At 37.7% G+C, this 19,139-nt stretch overlaps 1 protein-coding gene across 6 annotated transcripts in view; it reads left to right on the top strand.

Moving 5' to 3' along the window:
• The window catches only part of LOC128702366 (transcription elongation regulator 1), a 219,576-nt gene that overhangs the window by 56,730 nt on the left and 143,707 nt on the right, over positions 1–19,139 (top strand). For 5 of the 6 annotated variants that reach the window (XM_053796594.2, XM_053796599.2, XM_053796595.2 and 2 more), the window contains exons 5-6: positions 5,925–6,264; positions 17,326–17,349. In XM_053796594.2, coding sequence (XP_053652569.1) covers positions 5,925–6,264; positions 17,326–17,349 — 364 coding nt within the window. The remainder of the gene's footprint in view (positions 1–5,924; positions 6,265–17,325; positions 17,350–19,139) is intronic. The other variant, XM_053796597.2, reaches the window with a different exon arrangement.

Below are 19,139 nucleotides of genomic sequence, written 5' to 3'. Positions count from 1 at the left end.
GGAATGACCTGACTAAGGGTCAGGTAGGTGGTGATGGTTGCTGATATGATGCTTTCCAGGGCATAGTTCTAGCTGCTCAGTCAAATTATGTTCCAAATAGGGAAATTAGATCAAACAAAAATGATCCTAAATGGATGAACAATAGATTAAAATATCTGATTGGTCAAAAGAGAGGCATATATAGGCAAATCAAAAGAGGAGAGGGGCAATTGAGAAATCGATATATTCAGTTAAAGAGAGAAATAAAAAAGGGAATTAGAAAAGCAAAAAGAGATTATGAGGTTAAAGTTGCAAGAGAATTGAAGACTAACCCAAAAGGATTCTTTCAGGTATACAGAAGTAAGATCAGGGACAAGATAGGCCCACTCAAAAGTTCCTCGGGCCAGCTCACTGACAGTGATAAGGAAATGTGTAGAATTTTTAACACACTTCCTCTCAGTTTTTACACAGGAGGATACCAGCGATATTCCAGTAATGATAAATTATGTAGAACAGGACGATAATAAACTGTGCACGATTAGGGTCACAAGTGACATGGTCCTTAGGCAAATAGATAAATTAAAACATAACAAATCCCCAGGCCCTGATGAACTGTATGCAAGGGTTCTAAAGGAATGTAAAGAGGAGCTTAGCACACCTTTGGCTAATCTTTTCAACATATCACTACCAACTGGCATGGTGCCAGGTAAGTGGAAAATGGCAAATGTGATACCTATTTTCAAAACAGGTGACAGGTCCTTAGCTTCGAACTATAGACCAATAAGCCTAACCTCCATAGTGGGAAAATTTATGGAATCAATAATTGCCGAGGCAGTTCGTAGCCACCTTGAAAAGCATAAATTAATCAACGAATCTCAGCATGGTTTTACAAAGGGGCGTTCCTGCCTTACGAATTTATTAACTTTTTTCACTAAGGTATTTGAGGAGGTAGATCATGGTAATGAATATGATATTGTGTATATGGACTTCAGTAAGGCTTTTGACAGGGTCCCACATCAGAGACTATTGAGGAAAGTTAAAGCACATGGAATAGGAGAAGTTTTTTCCTGGATAGAGGCATGGTTGACAAATAGGCAGCAGAGAGTTTGCACAAATGGGGAGAAATCAGAGTGGGGAAGCGTCACGAGCGGTGTTCCACAGGGGTCAGTGTTGGGCCCCCTGCTGTTCACAATCTACATAAACGACATAGATGAGGGCATAAAGAGCGACATCGGCAAGTTTGCCGATGACACCAAAATAGGCTGTCGAATTCATTCTGACGAGGACATTCGAGCACTCCAGGAAGATTTGAATAGACTGATGCAGTGGTCGGAGAAGTGGCAGATGCAGTTTAATATAGACAAATGCAAAGTTCTAAATGTTGGACAGGACAATAACCATGCCACATATAAACTAAATAATGTAGATCTTAATATTACGGATTGCGAAAAAGATTTAGGAGTTCTTGTTAGCAGTAATCTGAAACCAAGACAACAGTGCATAAGTGTTCGCAATAAAGCTAATAGAATTCTTGGCTTCATATCAAGAAGCATAAATAATAGGAGTCCTCAGGTTGTTCTTCAACTCTATACATCCTTGGTTAGGCCTCATTTAGATTATGCTGCACAGTTTTGGTCACCGTATTACAGAATGGATGTAAATTCTCTGGAAAATGTACAAAGGAGGATGACAAAGTTGATCCCATGTATCATAAACCTTCCCTATGAGGATAGACTAAGGGCCCTGAATCTGCACTCTCTGGAAAGATGTAGAATTAGGGGGGATATGATTGAGGTGTATAAATGGAGGACTGGAATAAATAAAGGGGATGTAAATAGTGTGCTGAAAATATCTAGCCTAGACAGGACTCGCAGCAATGGTTTTAAGTTGGAAAAATTCAGATTCAGGAAGGATATAGGAAAGTACTGGTTTGGTAATAGAGTTGTGGATGAGTGGAACAAACTCCCGAGTACAGTTATAGAGGCCAGAACGTTGTGTAGCTTTAAAAATAGGTTGGATAAATACATGAGTGGATGTGGGTGGGTGTGAGTTGGACCTGATAGCTTGTGCTACCAGGTCGGTTGCCGTGTTCCTCCCTTAAGTCAATGTGACCTGACCTGACTAGGTTGGGTGCATTGGCTTAAGCCGGTAGGAGACTTGGACCTGCCTCGCATGGGCCAGTAGGCCTTCTGCAGTGTTCCTTCGTTCTTATGTTCTTATGTTCTTATAAAGGGAAAGGGGACAAAAGAGACTGTAAAAATTATAGAGGAATAAGTTTACTGAGTATACCAGGAAAAGTGTACGGTAGGGTTATAATTGAAAGAATTAGAGGTAAGACAGAATGTAGGATTGCGGATGAGCAAAGAGGTTTCAGAGTGGGTAGGGGATGTGTAGATCAAGTGTTTACATTGAAGCATATATGTGAACAGTATTTAGATAAAGGTAGGGAAGTTTTTATTGCATTTATGGATTTAGGAAAGGCATATGATAGTGGATAGAGGAGCAATGTGGCAGATGTTGCAAGTATATGGAATAGGTGGTAAGTTATTAAATGCTGTAAAGAGTTTTTATGAGGATAGTGAGGCTCAGGTTAGGGTGTGTAGAAGAGAGGGAGACTACTTCCCAGTAAAAGTAGGTCTTAGACAGGGATGTGTAATGTCACCATGGTTGTTTAATATATTTATAGATGGGGTTGTAAAAGAAGTAAATGCTAGGGTGTTCGGGAGAGGGGTGGGATTAAATTTTGGTGAATCAAATTCGATATGGGAATTGACAGTTACTTTTTGCTGATGATACTGTGCTGATGGGAGATTCTAAAGAAAAATTGCAAAGGTTAGTGGATGAGTTTGGGAAAGTGTGTAAAGGTAGAAAGTTGAAAGTGAACATAGAAAAGAGTAAGGTGATGAGGGTGTCAAATGATTTAGATAAAGAAAAATTGGATATCAAATTGGGGAGGAGGAGTATGGAAGAAGTGAATGTTTTCAGATACTTGGGAGTTGACGTGTCGGCGGATGGATTTATGAAGGATGAGGTTAATGATAGAATTGATGAGGGAAAAAAAGGTGAGTGGTGCGTTGAGGTATATGTGGAGTCAAAAAACGTTATCTATGGAGGCAAAGAAGGGAATGTATGGAAGTATAGTAGTACCAACACTCTTATATGGGTGTGAAGCTTGGGTGGTAAATGCAGCAGCGAGGAGACGGTTGGAGGCAGTGGAGATGTCCTGTTTAAGGGCAATGTGTGGTGTAAATATTATGCAGAAAATTCGGAGTGTGGAAATTAGGAAAAGGTGTGGAGTTAATAAAAGTATTAGTCAGAGGGCTGAAGAGGGGTTGTTGAGGTGGTTTGGTCATTTAGAAAGAATGGATCAAAGTAGAATGACATGGAAAGCGTATAAATCTATAGGGGAAGGAAGGCGGGGTAGGGGTCGTCCTCGAAAGGGTTGGAGAGAGGGGGTAAAGGAGGTTTTGTGGGGAAGGGGGCTTGGACTTCCAGCAAGCGTGCGTGAGCGTGTTAGATAGGAGTGAATGGAGACGAATGGTACTTGGGACCTGACGATCTGTTGGAGTGTGAGCAGGGTAATATTTAGTGAAGGGATTCAGGGAAACCGGTTATTTTCATATAGTCGGACTTGAGTCCTGGAAATGGGTAGTACAATGCCTGCACTTTAAAGGAGGGGTTTGGGATATTGGCAGTTTGGAGGGATATGTTGTGTATCTTTATATGTGTATGCTTCTAAACTGTTGTATTCTGAGCACCTCTGCAAAAACAGTGATAATGTGCGAGTGTGGTGAAAGTGTTGAATGATGATGAAAGTATTTTCTTTTTGGGGATTTTCTTTCTTTTTTGGGTCACCCTGCCTCGGTGGGAGATGGCCGACTTGTTGAAAAAAAAAAAAAAAGTGTAGTCTGACCTAAGTATGAGTAGGAGTAGCAAGGCGTACCTGAAATCTTGCATGTTTATGAGAGAAAAAAGAACACCACCAATCCTACCATCATGTAAAACAATTACAGGCTTTCGTTTTACACTCGCATTGCAGGACAGTAGTACCTCCCTGGGCGGTTGCTGTCTACCAACCTACTACCTGCATTGCAGATTAATATAGAAGTAAATTTTTGTTTTCTGAATCATTAGGATCTGTGTATTCATGAACAAATTAACAAATAAGGTGAGCTTTCTAGAATTTTCTAATAGGAAGAGAGGGTGTTCATTGGGGCAGTTGTCTGTTTAATCCAGATAAAGCTTGTTTTGCCATGATCTAAAGATTAATGGACAGTTCTGGAAGCAAGGTCATGTCAGATGTTTTCTAAGTTAATTTTCCATGTGATCATAACAAGAGTGTTCTTGAAACTACAAACTTGTCCATTGTGTCCAGATATCTGGACAATAGGTTTTGTCTTGTTAAATCCAGAATCTCTTAAATTGAGGTCCATTAGATCAAGGTTGTACTCTAGTGTGGTAGAAATATGACCTCATCATCACAGAAAACGTATGGCAGTTGTACAGTCCATTCAGTATATTACAATCTACATTCACCATATCTTTTATGGTATGGATTTTATGTAATTTCTTGAAAGGTAATTAACTTTTTATAGATACCTTCAGTGCTGTTTTTAATTGGCCATCTGCCACCAAGGTAGAGTGACAGAAATATAGGAAACATTCACCATCAACTATTCAATAGTTATCTTGCCAGATGTGCTCAGGCATTACAATTTAAATGACTGAATTGTAACTCCCCCCCCCCCTCTCAGAATGCATGACTGTCACTTCTCACCTCCGGGACACAAGTCAGGTTTACTGATTTCCTGTTTCATTCATTGTTTCCTTGCTCACAATTCAACAGCACGTTAAATCTCTAAAACCATTTTTTTTTCTACTCTTCCCAATTTAACACGCTTTCACACCCCAGGATGTTCCTTGAGACCCTCTAATCTTTCCAGGGAGGAGTTCTCTCTCTGTCATCCCAGATTTATACAGCCTCTGGGTCATCTTATTTGCTCTATCTTCTCTAAATGACCAAACCACCTCAACAGTACCTACTCTGCACCTTGACTAGCTTCTTTCATAACCTTGCACAGTTTGTAATTTCTACTCTATAAATTCTTTGCATAATATTCTATTGAAAGGTAATTTCAACAATAGAATAGACAAGGGGAGGAAGGTAGACGATATGTCGAGGCATCTGTGGAAAGAAAAGGTTAACTATGGAGGCAAAATGGGAAATGTATCAAAATTTAGTGGTATGAACATTTTTACTTGTGGGTGTAGGACATGGGATTCAAACATGCAGCAAGGAAGAGGCTGGAGGCAATGGAGATGTCATGTTTGAGAGCAGTGTTTAGTGAATGTTATGCAAAGAATTCAGAGGAGAAACTAAATGATGTTGCAAAATTCAGAGAGCTAAGGAGATGTGGTTTGGGCATATAGAGAGGATGGAGCAGTTTGGGATGACCAAATAGGTTTATAAATGTAGGTGGAAGGAGGGGTAGGGGTCATCCTAGGAAGGGTTCAAGAGTATAATAATGAAGGCTTGGGTTGATGTGCTTTTGGAGTTTGAGCAACAACATTTGTGAAGGAATCGAGTCCTGGTGGGAGGAAGTTCAGTTCTTGCCCTCTGAAGGAGACATGGGGATATTGCAGTTTGGAGGCTTATTTGAAATGTGGTCTGCAAGCTTCTGGTACAGTAGCTATTGAATGTAACTTTGAATGTATTTTCCTCATTAGTTTCCCCCATTTTTAGGACATTTTTGTTTTATAAATAATTTTGAATTGGCTTTCTTTTAGCTGCATCCTTGTGGAATATCAAACAGAATGCTAACTACAAGGGAATTAATGAGCACCCTTTAGTTAATTTTTTAATGAAGTCAGATTTTAGCACTGACAGATTTGATGTAGTTGTAAGTACATACAGTAGTGATAAGCAATATTATTTATTTCAACAGGTAGAAGCTATGGCTCAGGCAGCAGGTGTGACACCTCCAAGTCAGGGTGGTAACAATAGTGGACCACCAAATGCAGGAGGTGGAGGTAACAACAATAGTGGCAACAACCAAGGTCCAGGTAGTGGCAGTAATGGGCCGCCAAACCAAGAAAATGGTGAAAAGGAAGATGATGACGACGGACCTGGCAGTGGCTGGCAGGGACCACCGGGCCAGTGGGGGCCTCCGGGTGTGGGTATGGGTCCACCTCCAGGTGGGCCACCATTTGGTATGCCTCCTGGTGGCCCTTTTCCTGGGGGCCCAGGTGGGCCTCCTCCTTATGGTGTACCTCCAGGACCACCAGGTATGCTTAAAATTTGTTGTCCTTTATAGTTATATTCTTAATGTCTTAAGGAATTTTAGTAAAAATATATACAGTAGAACTTGTACAGCTTGATGCATAACTGCTACCCTTATGTGATCCACATGCTTGTGGTACAGGTTCCATCTAGGGTGGATAAGAGCGGGTGTGATAGTTGCACCAGAGGTTTATGTATAGTGTATAGGAGGTTACTTTCTAATTCAGTCTTGTCTATACAGGGGAATGAACTATCTAGGATTAGGACTTTTTCATTAATCCCTCAAGGAAGGTTCATTGATGCTGATGAGGAGCTCTTGGTTCAAGAAATTGAACCTGCTCTTCCCTTCCATGGCTTAAACTTGAATACCTCTTTTTTTCCTCAGGTGCTTTATGGCTCCTATGGGTTTAGTCCTTCCCCTCCCCCATCCCTCCCAGGAATATAATACTTCCATGATGTCATAGTAATGGAGCCACCTCTTAAATATATATATTTAAGATTGATCAATTCATAGATGACTGAAGTCCTTAACTAAACCATGAATGGGTGCTTGCTGTTATCACACGATTGACGTGCAATAGATTACAGTCGAAGATCACTTTGTATATCAAGAAAGTGTCAGGTATTAACTCCTCAGACATCATACTTCTTTATGCTTTTTGCCTTTAGTGATGTAAAATTATGTAAAAATTATTCATACCATATTTAAATTTATTCCAGAAGAGTTTTATTTATTGCTTGTCAGGAGAGAGAGCTTTCCAACAAAATGCCTTAGTTTGAAAAAATAAGTTGGGAGGCAGTTCACGAAGGCTAGTTCCCCATGATTACATTCATTACACATTTCTGTGCCATTAACAGGCAATCTCTACTCTTTTTCTACAATTGTTAAATATGTTGATGATTAATAGTGTGAAAAAATGATTGAATGAGAAAGTTGTAATAATGTATGATATTGACTGGCACAACCATGACAGTTTCACTTGTGTGAAGCTTACAGGGCCACCATATTTTTTGCTGTATTTATCTGATCCTTCCATGCCACTGGGAGCAGGGTTTATGGCTCAAAACCATCATAGCCCCTGAAAAGCAATGACTGCAACTTTACACCTAATTATTGTATTCTGATACTTCATTTTTCTTGGCTGTTATTTTCTCAAATGCATTCATCTTTAACATATGTTTGGTGCAGGTGTGGTGAGCTGGTATATGTTTTATACAGTTTAGTAAGGAAATGTGGCTTATTTTTACCAGTGTTGACATGATAGTAGTGGCAGTTGATGCTATTGCACAATGCCTTGTGTGTCATCTCATGGTATCCCCATGACTGAGTGCAGCTCAGCACACGACTACCTGGGTCATGCCTAGTTCATTGACTGACACCAAGTTGCTCAAATCTTTCCTGTAGAATTCCAGGTCTTGGCATGCCTAGCATGTTTGACCAGATATTAAGTACCTAATAAAACAAAAGCCACTGACTGGGTGCACAGTACCTGATAAAACACAAAAGTCACTTGTGTTTATGTTCACCTTACTCATCAAATAACTGTGCTACCATGTTATCAGATATTCATCTACTTAATGATCAACTGCATTGGCCAGGAGACATGGGGTGTACACCTATTATATTTGTAGCATAATTGTACAAGGCCATATTAACCCTCCACACACTGATATATTAAATAAGCATTAGTAACCAAAACTTAAGTATTTAAAAAAAAAAAAAAGTGTTTTAGCTGTTTTGGGAGGTCTAAGGAACCTAGTCCTGTTTCTTCTCTGTTCTTCAGTCAGTTGGTGCCATTTCTGTTTAAGCACTGCTGATTTTCAGGAATGCAACTCTTGCTTTAATTAGGATTAATAAGTTCTGTTAGGTGAGTGGCAGTGACATCCCACAAAAATGTGACAGTAAAATAGGGATTATGGAGATTATGTTGTATCCCAATGAAATAGTTTATATTCTATTTTTGATTATAGAAAATTAGATGACTGGTTTTAAACAGGAAATGGGGTGAGCTGTGGTGTTTGCACTTGCATGTAACCCATGATGGCTGTTTTGGAAATATCATGTATAAAATTTGTTTCTAGAGGATTGGCAAAAAAAAAAAAAAAAAAAAAAAAAAAAGACAGTATGGTAAGATGCTACAGAGGAATCTTTTTTGGTACTATGTTTGACCACTTATGATGTACTTGATAAAGCCAGTTTGTGGTAAAATATACCAATGAAGGCTACGCGACTGTCCCCCCCCCCCCCCCCCCCCAATGCTAATGCGAATGATTGTAGCACTAGGCCATTTTCATGGTATTACATCCTGAATTTGCAGTGGGAGAATTTGCTTTTCTTGGTCTTTTTTATTTGCAATTTAAACTTTTCATAATCTATAAACAAGATTTATCTTTAGTGCACTAATTCTTTGTAGTCCTAAATTGTTGCTGATTTTGAGTTTTTGATATGAATTATAGGTTTGGGGATGAATTAGGTCTTTTTTATGTATATATTTCTTCAGAGTTTCTCTGAAATATTAAAACCAAATTACATAAAATTTTCACATGCACCTCTAGAATATGCATTGTGCTGGTTTGATTTAATATCTTGCTACTGCTTTGATTATCTTTTTTATATTTCACTGTGTATGGCTTATTTTTTGGTTACCTAGATTTGGTTCAAGCAAAATTAAGGAGCGTTCAGCGTACAGATTATATTTATATATTCCTTATTTGATTAATTTGAAGGGATTCAGATTTTGTAGACATCGTGTGAAATTTTTCTTTTTAGGTTTTCATTTCCCTTTTGGTAAATTTAGGAACCTGGAATTTGTAATGAAGGTGTCTGTCAATGTTTCCATTTCATATTCTTGGCGTACAGGTTTTTAGAGCATACCACTTATTGAATTGTTTATGGCTTGCAGGAAGTAGGTATAGCTAAATAAGTGATAGTCCGGTGCCCTATGTCACTAGTTAGGTAGTAGGTTGGTAGACAGCAACCACCCAGGGAGGTACTACCCTCTTGCCAGTGAGTGTGAAATGGAAACCTGAAATTGTTTTACACACTGGTAGGATTCCTGGTGTCTGTCTAATTATGCAAGATAACGGGTACATCTTGCTGCTTCTGCTTTCATTTGGGTCACAGTACACAGGCATATACATTTATATGTATAATTCTTGTTCTTATTTATTTCCTTTTGTCTCCATGGGGAAGTGGAGAAGAATGCTTCCTCCATCAGCTGTTTTTTTCTTAAGAGGTAGCTAACATGCCATGAGCAAGAGGCTGGTAACCCTTTCTCCTGTATAAATTACTAAATGTAAAAATAAGAAAAACTATAAAGCTGGGATGTTTGAATGTTTTTGGATATAGTGCAGATGATAGAGAGGTGAATGTTATGAATGGAAAGAAGCTAGATGTCCTAGCTCTAAGCAGAACAAAGGTGAAGGGGTAGGAAAGTTTTAGTGGAGAGTAATAAATGGGATTAGGTCACTTAAGATCTAAGTAGGAAGTAGTAATGTTGAAGGATCGGTTATAGCAGAAAAGAGGGAATGTAAATGTATAAATTCAAGGATTATGTGACTAAAATAAGAGTCAGATGCAAAAAGTAAGTGTTTATTCACCTGGGAAAGAGAGCAGTGTAGAGGAGAAAGAGTTTGGGAGATGTTAAACAAATCTTTAGGAAGTTGTGAACCAAATGAGAGAGTAATTGTGGTGGGAGAATAAGATGTAGATGGGGTATGAGGAGAATGCAACAGTGAGTAAGAGAGAGAGGTGAAAACTTGTAAACCAGGGGGAGGAGGTAGTTAGGGTAAGATATAAGCAACTACTAGGAGAAAGATAGGCTAGTGAGAGTATAGGCAATGAGGTTGAAGAGGTATGGGGTAGATTTAAGAATAGTGTTAGTGTATAGTAGAAGTTAGTGGATATAGGAGGGTGAGGGGTGTGGGAGGGAAGAGGAGCGATTGGTGGAATGATGAGGTAAAGAGTAGTAAGAGAGAAAAAGTTAGCATATGAGAGGTTTCTCTAAGGAAGTGATATAAAGAGGGTGGAGTATATGGAGAGTGAAAGAGAGGTTAAGAGAGTGGTGAGGAAGTGTATAAGGAGAGCAAATGAGTGTGTGAGAGTTTGTCAAAAAATTTTCTGAGAAGAGGAAAAAGTTTTGGAGTGAGATTAATAGGTTGAGAGAGCCTATGAAATTAATAGATTTGACATGTATGTAGTAACAATAGGTAATATCTGCTAAAAGGAATAAAATATAATGGAAATGCATTGTGAGAGCCCCACGAGTATCATTGTTGGATCTCGATAAATTCTTAATGCTTGTTAATGACCTGCAAACAGCAGAAAGTACATATAGTGTTTGATGCCAAATAAGGAAAGGATGGAGGGAGGGGATAAAAGAGGTTTTGTGTGCAAGAGGCCTGGACATGCAGCAGGCATGTGTAAGCATGTTAGATAGGAGTGGATGGAGACAAATGGTTTTTGGGAACTGATGAGCTGTTGGAGTGTAGGAAGGGTAATTAATATTTTGTGAAGGGATTCAGGGAAACTGGTTAGCCAGACTTGAGACCTGGAGGTGGGAAGTACAATGCCTGCACTTAAAAGGAGGGGTTTAGGATATTGGCTGTTTTGAGTGATATCTAAATTGTCATATCCAGGCACCTTTGCAAAGACAGTGATAGTATGTGAATGTGTTGAATGATGGTGAAAGTGTTTCTTTTTGGGTCACCCTGCCTCAGTGGGAGATGGCCAACGTGTTGGGGAAAAAAAAAAAAGTGGATAGAATGTGGTTTAAAAACAAATGTTGACATCATTTGGGAACATTAGAATAAATTTTTAATGGAGTTAAATGATACTTAAAGCAAAGTTATGAAGCCAAGTGAAATGAAATAGGAACCATTTAAGAATAGCCATTTCCCAGATCCTGCTCACACAAGCAAAAACTCAACAGGATAAAATCAGCTGTGAAGATGCAAAGATGAGAATATTATTCAAAAAACCTTAGACAAAGCCTTGTTTGAAATACATCGCCTTGTAATGAGAGTGAAATACATACTATTATAGAGCCCTTGTGTAGTAAAAGTGTCCAAAGGAATACCTAGGTGCCAGAGCTGAGGGGAATGTGCCATGAGAAAACAGTTTGAGAGAAATAATAGTCTAGAAGAACAAAATGGGATATATGACAAGGTTAACACTTATTATACTGGCTCTTTTCACCATCAGTGAAACATATAAGTGAACAGTATTTACATAAGGCTAAAGAGGTCTTTGTGGCATTTATGGATTTGGAAAAGGCGTATGACAGGGTGGATAGGGGGGCAATGTGGCAGATGTTGCAGGTGTATGGTGTAGGAGGTAGGTTACTGAAAGCAGTGAAGAGTTTTTACGAGGATAGTGAGGCTCAAGTTAGAGTATGTAGGAAAGAGGGAAATTATTTCCCAGTAAAAGTAGGCCTTAGACAAGGATGTGTGATGTCACCGTGGTTGTTTAACATATTTATAGATGGGGTTGTAAGAGAAGTAAATGCGAGGGTCTTGGCAAGAGGTGTGGAGTTAAAAGATAAAGAATCGCACATAAAGTGGGAGTTGTCACAGTTGCTCTTTGCTGATGACACTGTGCTCTTGGGAGATTCTGAAGAGAAGTTGCAGAGATTGGTGGATGAATTTGGTAGGGTATGCAAAAGAAGAAAATTAAAAGTGAATACAGGAAAGAGTAAGGTTATGAGGATAACAAGAAGATATGTGATGAAAGATTGGATATCAGATTGGAGGGAGAGAATATGGAGGAGGTGAATGTATTCAGATATTTGGGAGTGGACGTGTCAGCGGATGGGTCTATGAAAGATGAGGTGAATCATAGAATTGATGAGGAGAAAAGGGTGAGTGGTGCACTTAGGAGTCTATGGAGACAAAGAACTTTGTCCTTGGAGGCAAAGAGGGGAATGTATGAGAGTATAGTTTTACCAACGCTCTTATATGGGTGTGAAGCATGGGTGATGAATGTTGCAGCGAGGAGAAGGCTGGAGGCAGTGGAGATGTCATGTCTGAGGGCAATGTGTGGTGTGAATATAATGCAGAGAATTCGTAGTTTGGAAGTTAGGAGGAGGTGCGGGATTACCAAAACTGTTGTCCAGAGGGCTGAGGAAGGGTTGTTGAGGTGGTTCGGACATGTAGAGAGAATGGAGCGAAACAGAATGACTTCAAGAGTGTATCAGTCTGTAGTGGAAGGAAGGCGGGTAGGGGTCGGCCTAGGAAAGGTTGGAGGGAGGGGGTAAAGGAGGTTTTGTGTGCGAGGGGCTTGGACTTCCAGCAGGCAAGCGTGAGCGTGTTTGATAGGAGTGAATGGAGACAAGTGGTTTTTAATACTTGATGTGCTGTTGGAGTGTGAGCAAAGTAACATATTTGAAGGGGTTCAGGGAAACCGGCAGGGCGGACTTGAGTCCTGGAGATGGGAAGTAGTGCCTGCACTCTGAGGGAGGGGTGTTAATATTGCAGTTTAAAAACTGTAGTGTAAAGCATCCTTCTGGTAAGACAATGATGGAGTGAATGATGGTGAAAGTTTTTCTTTTTCGGGCCACCCTGCCTTGGTGGGAATCGGCCAGTGTGATAATAAAAAAAAAAAAAATAAGAAGTCAGTGACAAATGAAGCATTGATATCAGGAAATGTTTACAAATGAATAGTAAAACCTAATGAACTGGAGATTGTGGAAGCAGACTCCATACAGTGGCATAGAAGTAGATATGACGCAAATTTGATGTCAAGTTAAGAGGTACAACTAAGAAACAGAACTCAGCCACATGAACTGAAATAGGTATGGTAATTACAATAAAATTGACTTGTATATTTACTTGTATTTTAGTGGCGATTGGCTGTTGAATTAATTTTAATGGTAATATTTGTTCTGGGTTATAACTCAAATGCATATACATTTTTTAGGGTATAAGGTTTTGTAGCCCCCAGGTTGAAAATTTTGGGACACTGTTCATGACTAGTACATCAGTGCAGCCTTATTGGAATTGGATCAGATTTGGTACAAATACTTCTAACAATTTCTTTATAATCTTGCTTTATGGTAAGTGTTAGAAGCAATTTCTTTTCCATTATAATCTGGTGCTATCTCCATAATTATTTGGCCAAATCACTGAAAATATTGTGTGAGAGAACATTTTACCATCATGTGGATTGGAGATATGCAGGTAGAACTTACCATGGAAGAAAAAGAGTAGGATGTTAATGAAAAGCTAGTCAAGTTGTTTATATTGGATTGAGAGTACAAAATATTATAAACTAGTAATAAGAATTGTTCATCTAAGGCATTATTTTTATTTGTTTGCTTTTTTTTTTTTGTAGGTAGTTTTATATGGACCAGGTTTTGGCTCAAGTGAGAAAATTGTTAATTGCAAATGTTATATCATGCTTTATTTACCCTGCTGGCTTCATAGGGATGATTTCTAGCTCTCAGGCTCATCTTTTAACTTAATCAGCTCAGTTGGTCTAGCTCTCATATTTATCGATCCACATTGTGGAGTCTGCTTCATTTCACTGTGCATACCTAATGGTTTACATATGTTGTCTATCTAATGTGTGGCTCATATAAGTGTTAAACTTCCAGCTGTACCTCATTAAACCCTACAATATTAATCAGTCAATCATCCATGCTTCAGAGTAATTTGTAGGTTGTGATTATGTCTCCTGGTCTGCATTTCTCTAGAGTTGTGAGGGAAGTTCATGTAATCTATTCTCATAGCTCTTGTCTTTTGCTTCCGATACCAGTCTTATGGAATTAGTGTTTTTAGATGTCGATAATTTGTACCTGCCTCGTGTAGTGAATACATAACCTTCATCCTGGTTGGGTTATGTAGTGATGGGATTTTTGCAGTAATGCTTGAATTTTTTTAGTGAACACATTTTGTTTATGGTTAAGTAATTTAAAAAAAGGATTTTTAAGTTGCAAGTAAGACTTTTGTAAAAATACTATTCTGAAGACTGTTGTAATACAGACTTTTATTGGGTAGTTAAGGCTTTTAAGTAATGTATTATATTTTTGTAGGAGAGATAGAAATCTGAAGTTCAGGTAGGATTATTAGTTGAGGCAGGATTATTTGTGGAAATAGGGTTTATTGATGTGAGGATAACATATTTGTAGCTGAAATACTGCTGAGATATTGCTTATGTACTAGATAATCACACAAGGGTAATTATTACCAACAGGTGCATAAGGGAGACTTGTTCTCTTTACCTATGTGTTGGTACTAGTAACCTTGTGTAATTTACAGTTGTATGACAAGACATTTATTAGATACTTCACACAGAGGAGTTCTTGATCATCTTCATTGGTTTGAAGCTTCTGGTGAGTGAAACGTCTTATAAATGAAAGTTCTTCATACATTGCATATGTTGTACAAGTAGAATTTGTGCTTCTTTTGAGATTACTGGTTTGAAACATTAATTGAGAGTTGTGTTGCAGGTCTGAAGACATCAAAGAATAGTCTTATTGTGATTATTGCTACTGTATGTATTTAGTGTCTTGATGCAGTTCAGTCCTTTAAATTGCTCACTACATATACAGCTAGGAAAACAGGAATATGCATTGCCTCCTTTTTTCTCTGAGCTAAATTTGTACGGAAGTATGCTAATTACAAAATGTGAAAGTTAGGCTTTGTGCAAACAATTATTAGAATAAATAAGTACAGTATATTCCTCCAAGTTTGTGTCCTGATTGATGTCTCCCTCTACATTAGTATAACTCAACTGGGGTAATATTTCCAGTGCTTCAGAGATGTATTTGCTTTATTAAGTTAGTCAAGCAGTGTGATTGATGAATTACTAAGTACAATAAAATTGAAGATCAAACCTGCTTGTGCTGTTAGAACAATTAATAGTGATAAAATACTTGCAAGATACAAAAAATTAAATAGTTTTTCAAAAACATGGACAGGGTTGTGTGGTACTCCTTGATTATTTTTACCCATGGTCTTTTGACTAGCAGGATTTCTCAGTTGAAGTTAAAAAATTTAATACAAAGAAAGGAAGTGTGATTTAATGCCTTTTAAATATGCTGCACATATTCACTTTTTTTTATAAACACTTTGTGTACTACAAAAGTTTAACAAAGGTTTTAACGTAATTTTGTTATTGTTAAGAATTTATAGTAAGACAGTCACAGAATGAATGGGGCTTAAACCCATGGTAGGGAAGCCCTAAAACTCAGACGCGTGTGTTAACAACTCGGCCAGCTTGTTCTAAGAAGTCATCCAACCAGGTATATTTCTATACACCATAGAGATGTTAGCATGGACATCACTATGGCCACAAATGCAAGTTTTTACAGATGAATCCCACACCAGCATGGCTGTGGCGTGCTCCAACTCAGGTTCTTTTAAAGTGGCTTTGAAGGGACTTAACCCTTTGATTGTTTCAGTTGTATATGTATGTCTGAGTCAATGCGTTTGACATATATTTCTTTCTTTCAACACACCGGCCGTATCCCACCGAGGCGGGGTGGCCCAAAAGGAAAAACAAAAGTTTCTCCTTTTACATTTAGTAATATATACAGCAGAAGGGGTTACTAGCCCCTTGCTCCCGGCATTTTAGTCGCCTCTTACAACACGCATGGCTTACGGAGGAAGAATTCTGTTCCACTTCCCCATGGAGAGTTTGACATATATATGTATACTAAAAAATTCTAGTGGCTTCAAATCAAGTGGGAGAAAGCTGGTAGGCCCACATGTGAGTGAATGGGTCTGTGTGGTCAGTGTGTAGTGTATAAAAAAATTCTGCAGCATGCAGTGCATAATGAGAAAAAAAAAACTCCGACCATGTGCACATTCTTGTTTTCTTGGTCTCATTTGATAGAATGGAAAACATATTACAGAAATAGAGATGATTTTGATTGGTTTTACTATGAAAAGGACCTTGAAATGGAACTAAAATTGGGGGAAATGTTTGATTTTTGCAACTAGCCATTCTAATATGCAGTCATGAATGGGTTGACATTATTTATACAATTATTACAATATTGCAGTAGTCTGAATAACAGTAAATCTCTTATTTTTTGTTTGAATAAAAATTCAAAATAGAAAGCAAGAGTAATATCAGAGGGGCCTGGAGATGTGACTGATGAACAAAGAAAATGTTATTTTAGAGCCAGGAATGTCTACATTGTTCATTTTGGGCCCTATTTTGAAATTGGCATATTTTTAATTTGCATGAAATTGGCCAAATTGCCAATTTCTGACCACTTGATTGGGTAGTTGAAATCGGTAAATGGGCAGTTTCTTGTACTCCATCGATAGAACAAATGGAGTTCTAAAGAAATAGCTATGCGTTTGGTTGACTGGAACAATGGAATTGGCTAAAAATAGGGCTCAAAGTGGGCAAAATCTTTGATTCGTAAATATCGCCGAGGTCACTAACTTCATGAGAGTGTAATTCCGTAAGTTTTCCATCAAATTTCGTACTTTTGGTGTCATTTCCACCGGGATTTTTTTTTTTTTTTTCAGTATTTTTTGTGATACCAGGAGACACCTCAGGATTTGGGATTGCGACAGTCAGAGGGTTCAGCTAGATCATGCTAGAGACATGCAGGTGTAGGATTCAGCTGTAAAATCATACATTTGTGATCAGTGGGGCCTATGCTAACCTCCCTATGGTGTATAGAAATATACCTAGTTGGATGAATCTTCTTATAGCTGGCTGGTTGTGTGGTTAATGCACTGGTTATGTGGTAAGTTTCATCAGAATATAGTGGAATTAAAAAAAAAAAAATTAGGGTAATAAGAGTAGGCATACTTGAAATATTGCTTGCTGATGTGTTTCTGCCTGAAATGCCTCGGTTTAAAAAATTTCTAATATTTGATCATTTACTAGCTTTTGATAAAATGTCTGGATTGTCATGGTACTTATATGAATAAGAGCTAATAATATTGGCTTCATTATCTTAGATTGTTTAGGAAAACTATAAAATGCTAATGTTTGTCTTTTATTCAGAAGATTTATGTACTTTAGTGTTTTTTTTTTAGTTCACTATTGGGTAGACTACAAGTGTCTTATATTCCCTTTTTTTTTTCCCTCCCCTCACATTTAGGATTTGGTCCAGGGTTTGGCTCGGGTGAGACAAAGAAATTTTAGTTTTGTGGGTGTTATGTGAGGGTGTGTGCGCTATTGGATTTCTTTTCAAGACTGCATATTTCTTGACTGATGATTTTAATATCTTAATTAAGTCATTCCATATATGCAAAATTTGCTTTGTGTCAGTAATCACTCTCATTCAGTCTTGGACTCTTGATTGGAATTTCTGATTGCAAACCACATCCACTTTTGGTAGATTTGAGGTTAACCTTTTGGTTACTTAAACTTCATTTTGATCAGATAATTTGATGAGTGCAAACTGAAGTGTCTACTTATTTAATTATTTTTATTGGATTTATATAAAATAGTTTAATGGAGTATCATGTGATCCTCTTCTCTGACAAACTGAAAGGTTAACTAATAATTGTTGTGTTTTGTAAAAAGCATTTTCTTACTGCTGTGTAGATAATAGAGAAGGAATTGTTTTAATTGTCTTTAAACCTTTCACTGTTCGTTATGTAGATCACCGTTATTGACACCAGGATCACTCGTGTAGATCTGTGTCTTGAGCTCAGCTCGTTGAGATAAGCTGAGATTGGTAAATTTTTGCCTAGATATTAGAGAATGGGTCTGTGCTATTAGTGTAAACAGTATAAAAAAAATCCTGCCATATGTGGTGCAAGATGGGAAAAGCAAAACTGAGCTTATGTTTGGTTGAAAATAGCAACTTTAAGGTGTTTTCTAGGACAGTTTTTATGGTTTTATTGGCTGTTTCTTTGTATCATTTGACAGAATGGAAGAGATAGATTTGGTTGGTTCCGGGACTGGAAGTAGCTTGAAATTGATCTCAAAGTATCAGAAATATTAAATTTTTGCTGATAATCCTGAGAATGGATAAGGCCCCTCAACACCCCCTCCATCTGTTTCATGTATTTTTATTTGGTCTAATTAAATTATTGGGATGCCATAAACCATGACCAATCATTCCTGGTTATAATTTATTATCCGAGAAATAAGGTAATATAGGAGAGGCTTGAGGATGTTATTAATGAACAAAAGAAATGTACAATTAGTGTCTACAGTGTTTATTGTGGACACTGTTTTAAAACTTTAAATTATTAATTTTGTATAAAATTACTGAGCTGATCACTTTATAGGGCAGATTTTATAGTTGAATGGGCAGTCTCTTGTGCTCAGTTGATAGAACGGAAGGCTTACTAGTGAAATAGCTAATGGAATTTACTTAAAATACAAGTAAGTGAAAATACTGGTATGAAAATTGTTCCCATACCACTAAATTTGCATCTGTGTAATTCTGTAAGTTTCCAATCAAATTTCATATTTTTGGTGTCATTACCTTCAGAATAAGATTGTCTTCAATTTCAGAGGAACTTTTTTTTTTTTTTTTTTTTTTTTAAATGTGGACACTAAGCACTTTTAATTTTGAGGCTTTAGACAGTGAAGGGTTTAAAGAATGGTGCTGTATTTTGAAGTTGGTGCTTTCTAATTGTAAATTAGATTAACAGCAATTGTTGAATGAATTGTTGTATAAATTAATATGGCAAGGGGCAAGGAGAGCAAAATCTGAATGTAAGGAACAAAGCTTAGTCTGATATTTTAGTGTTGATATTTATCATTTTCTCGTGGTTTTACTTGAGCTCATTCCTTTTAACTAGTTTATCAGACATCTCCTTGCCCTGGGGGTTGGCATCTTATCTAAGGACTGACAATGTTTCAAAGGTGTATATTCAAAATGTTATGAATGCTAATGATATCTATGCTTTTATAGTAATATTTCTGAGAATATTACTTGTTTGTGGTTGCTCTTAT

This window comes from Cherax quadricarinatus, chromosome 80, assembly GCF_038502225.1.
Source record: "Cherax quadricarinatus isolate ZL_2023a chromosome 80, ASM3850222v1, whole genome shotgun sequence".
NCBI classification, from domain to species: domain Eukaryota; kingdom Metazoa; phylum Arthropoda; class Malacostraca; order Decapoda; family Parastacidae; genus Cherax; species Cherax quadricarinatus.
This window is presented reverse-complemented; position numbering and strand designations above follow the sequence as displayed.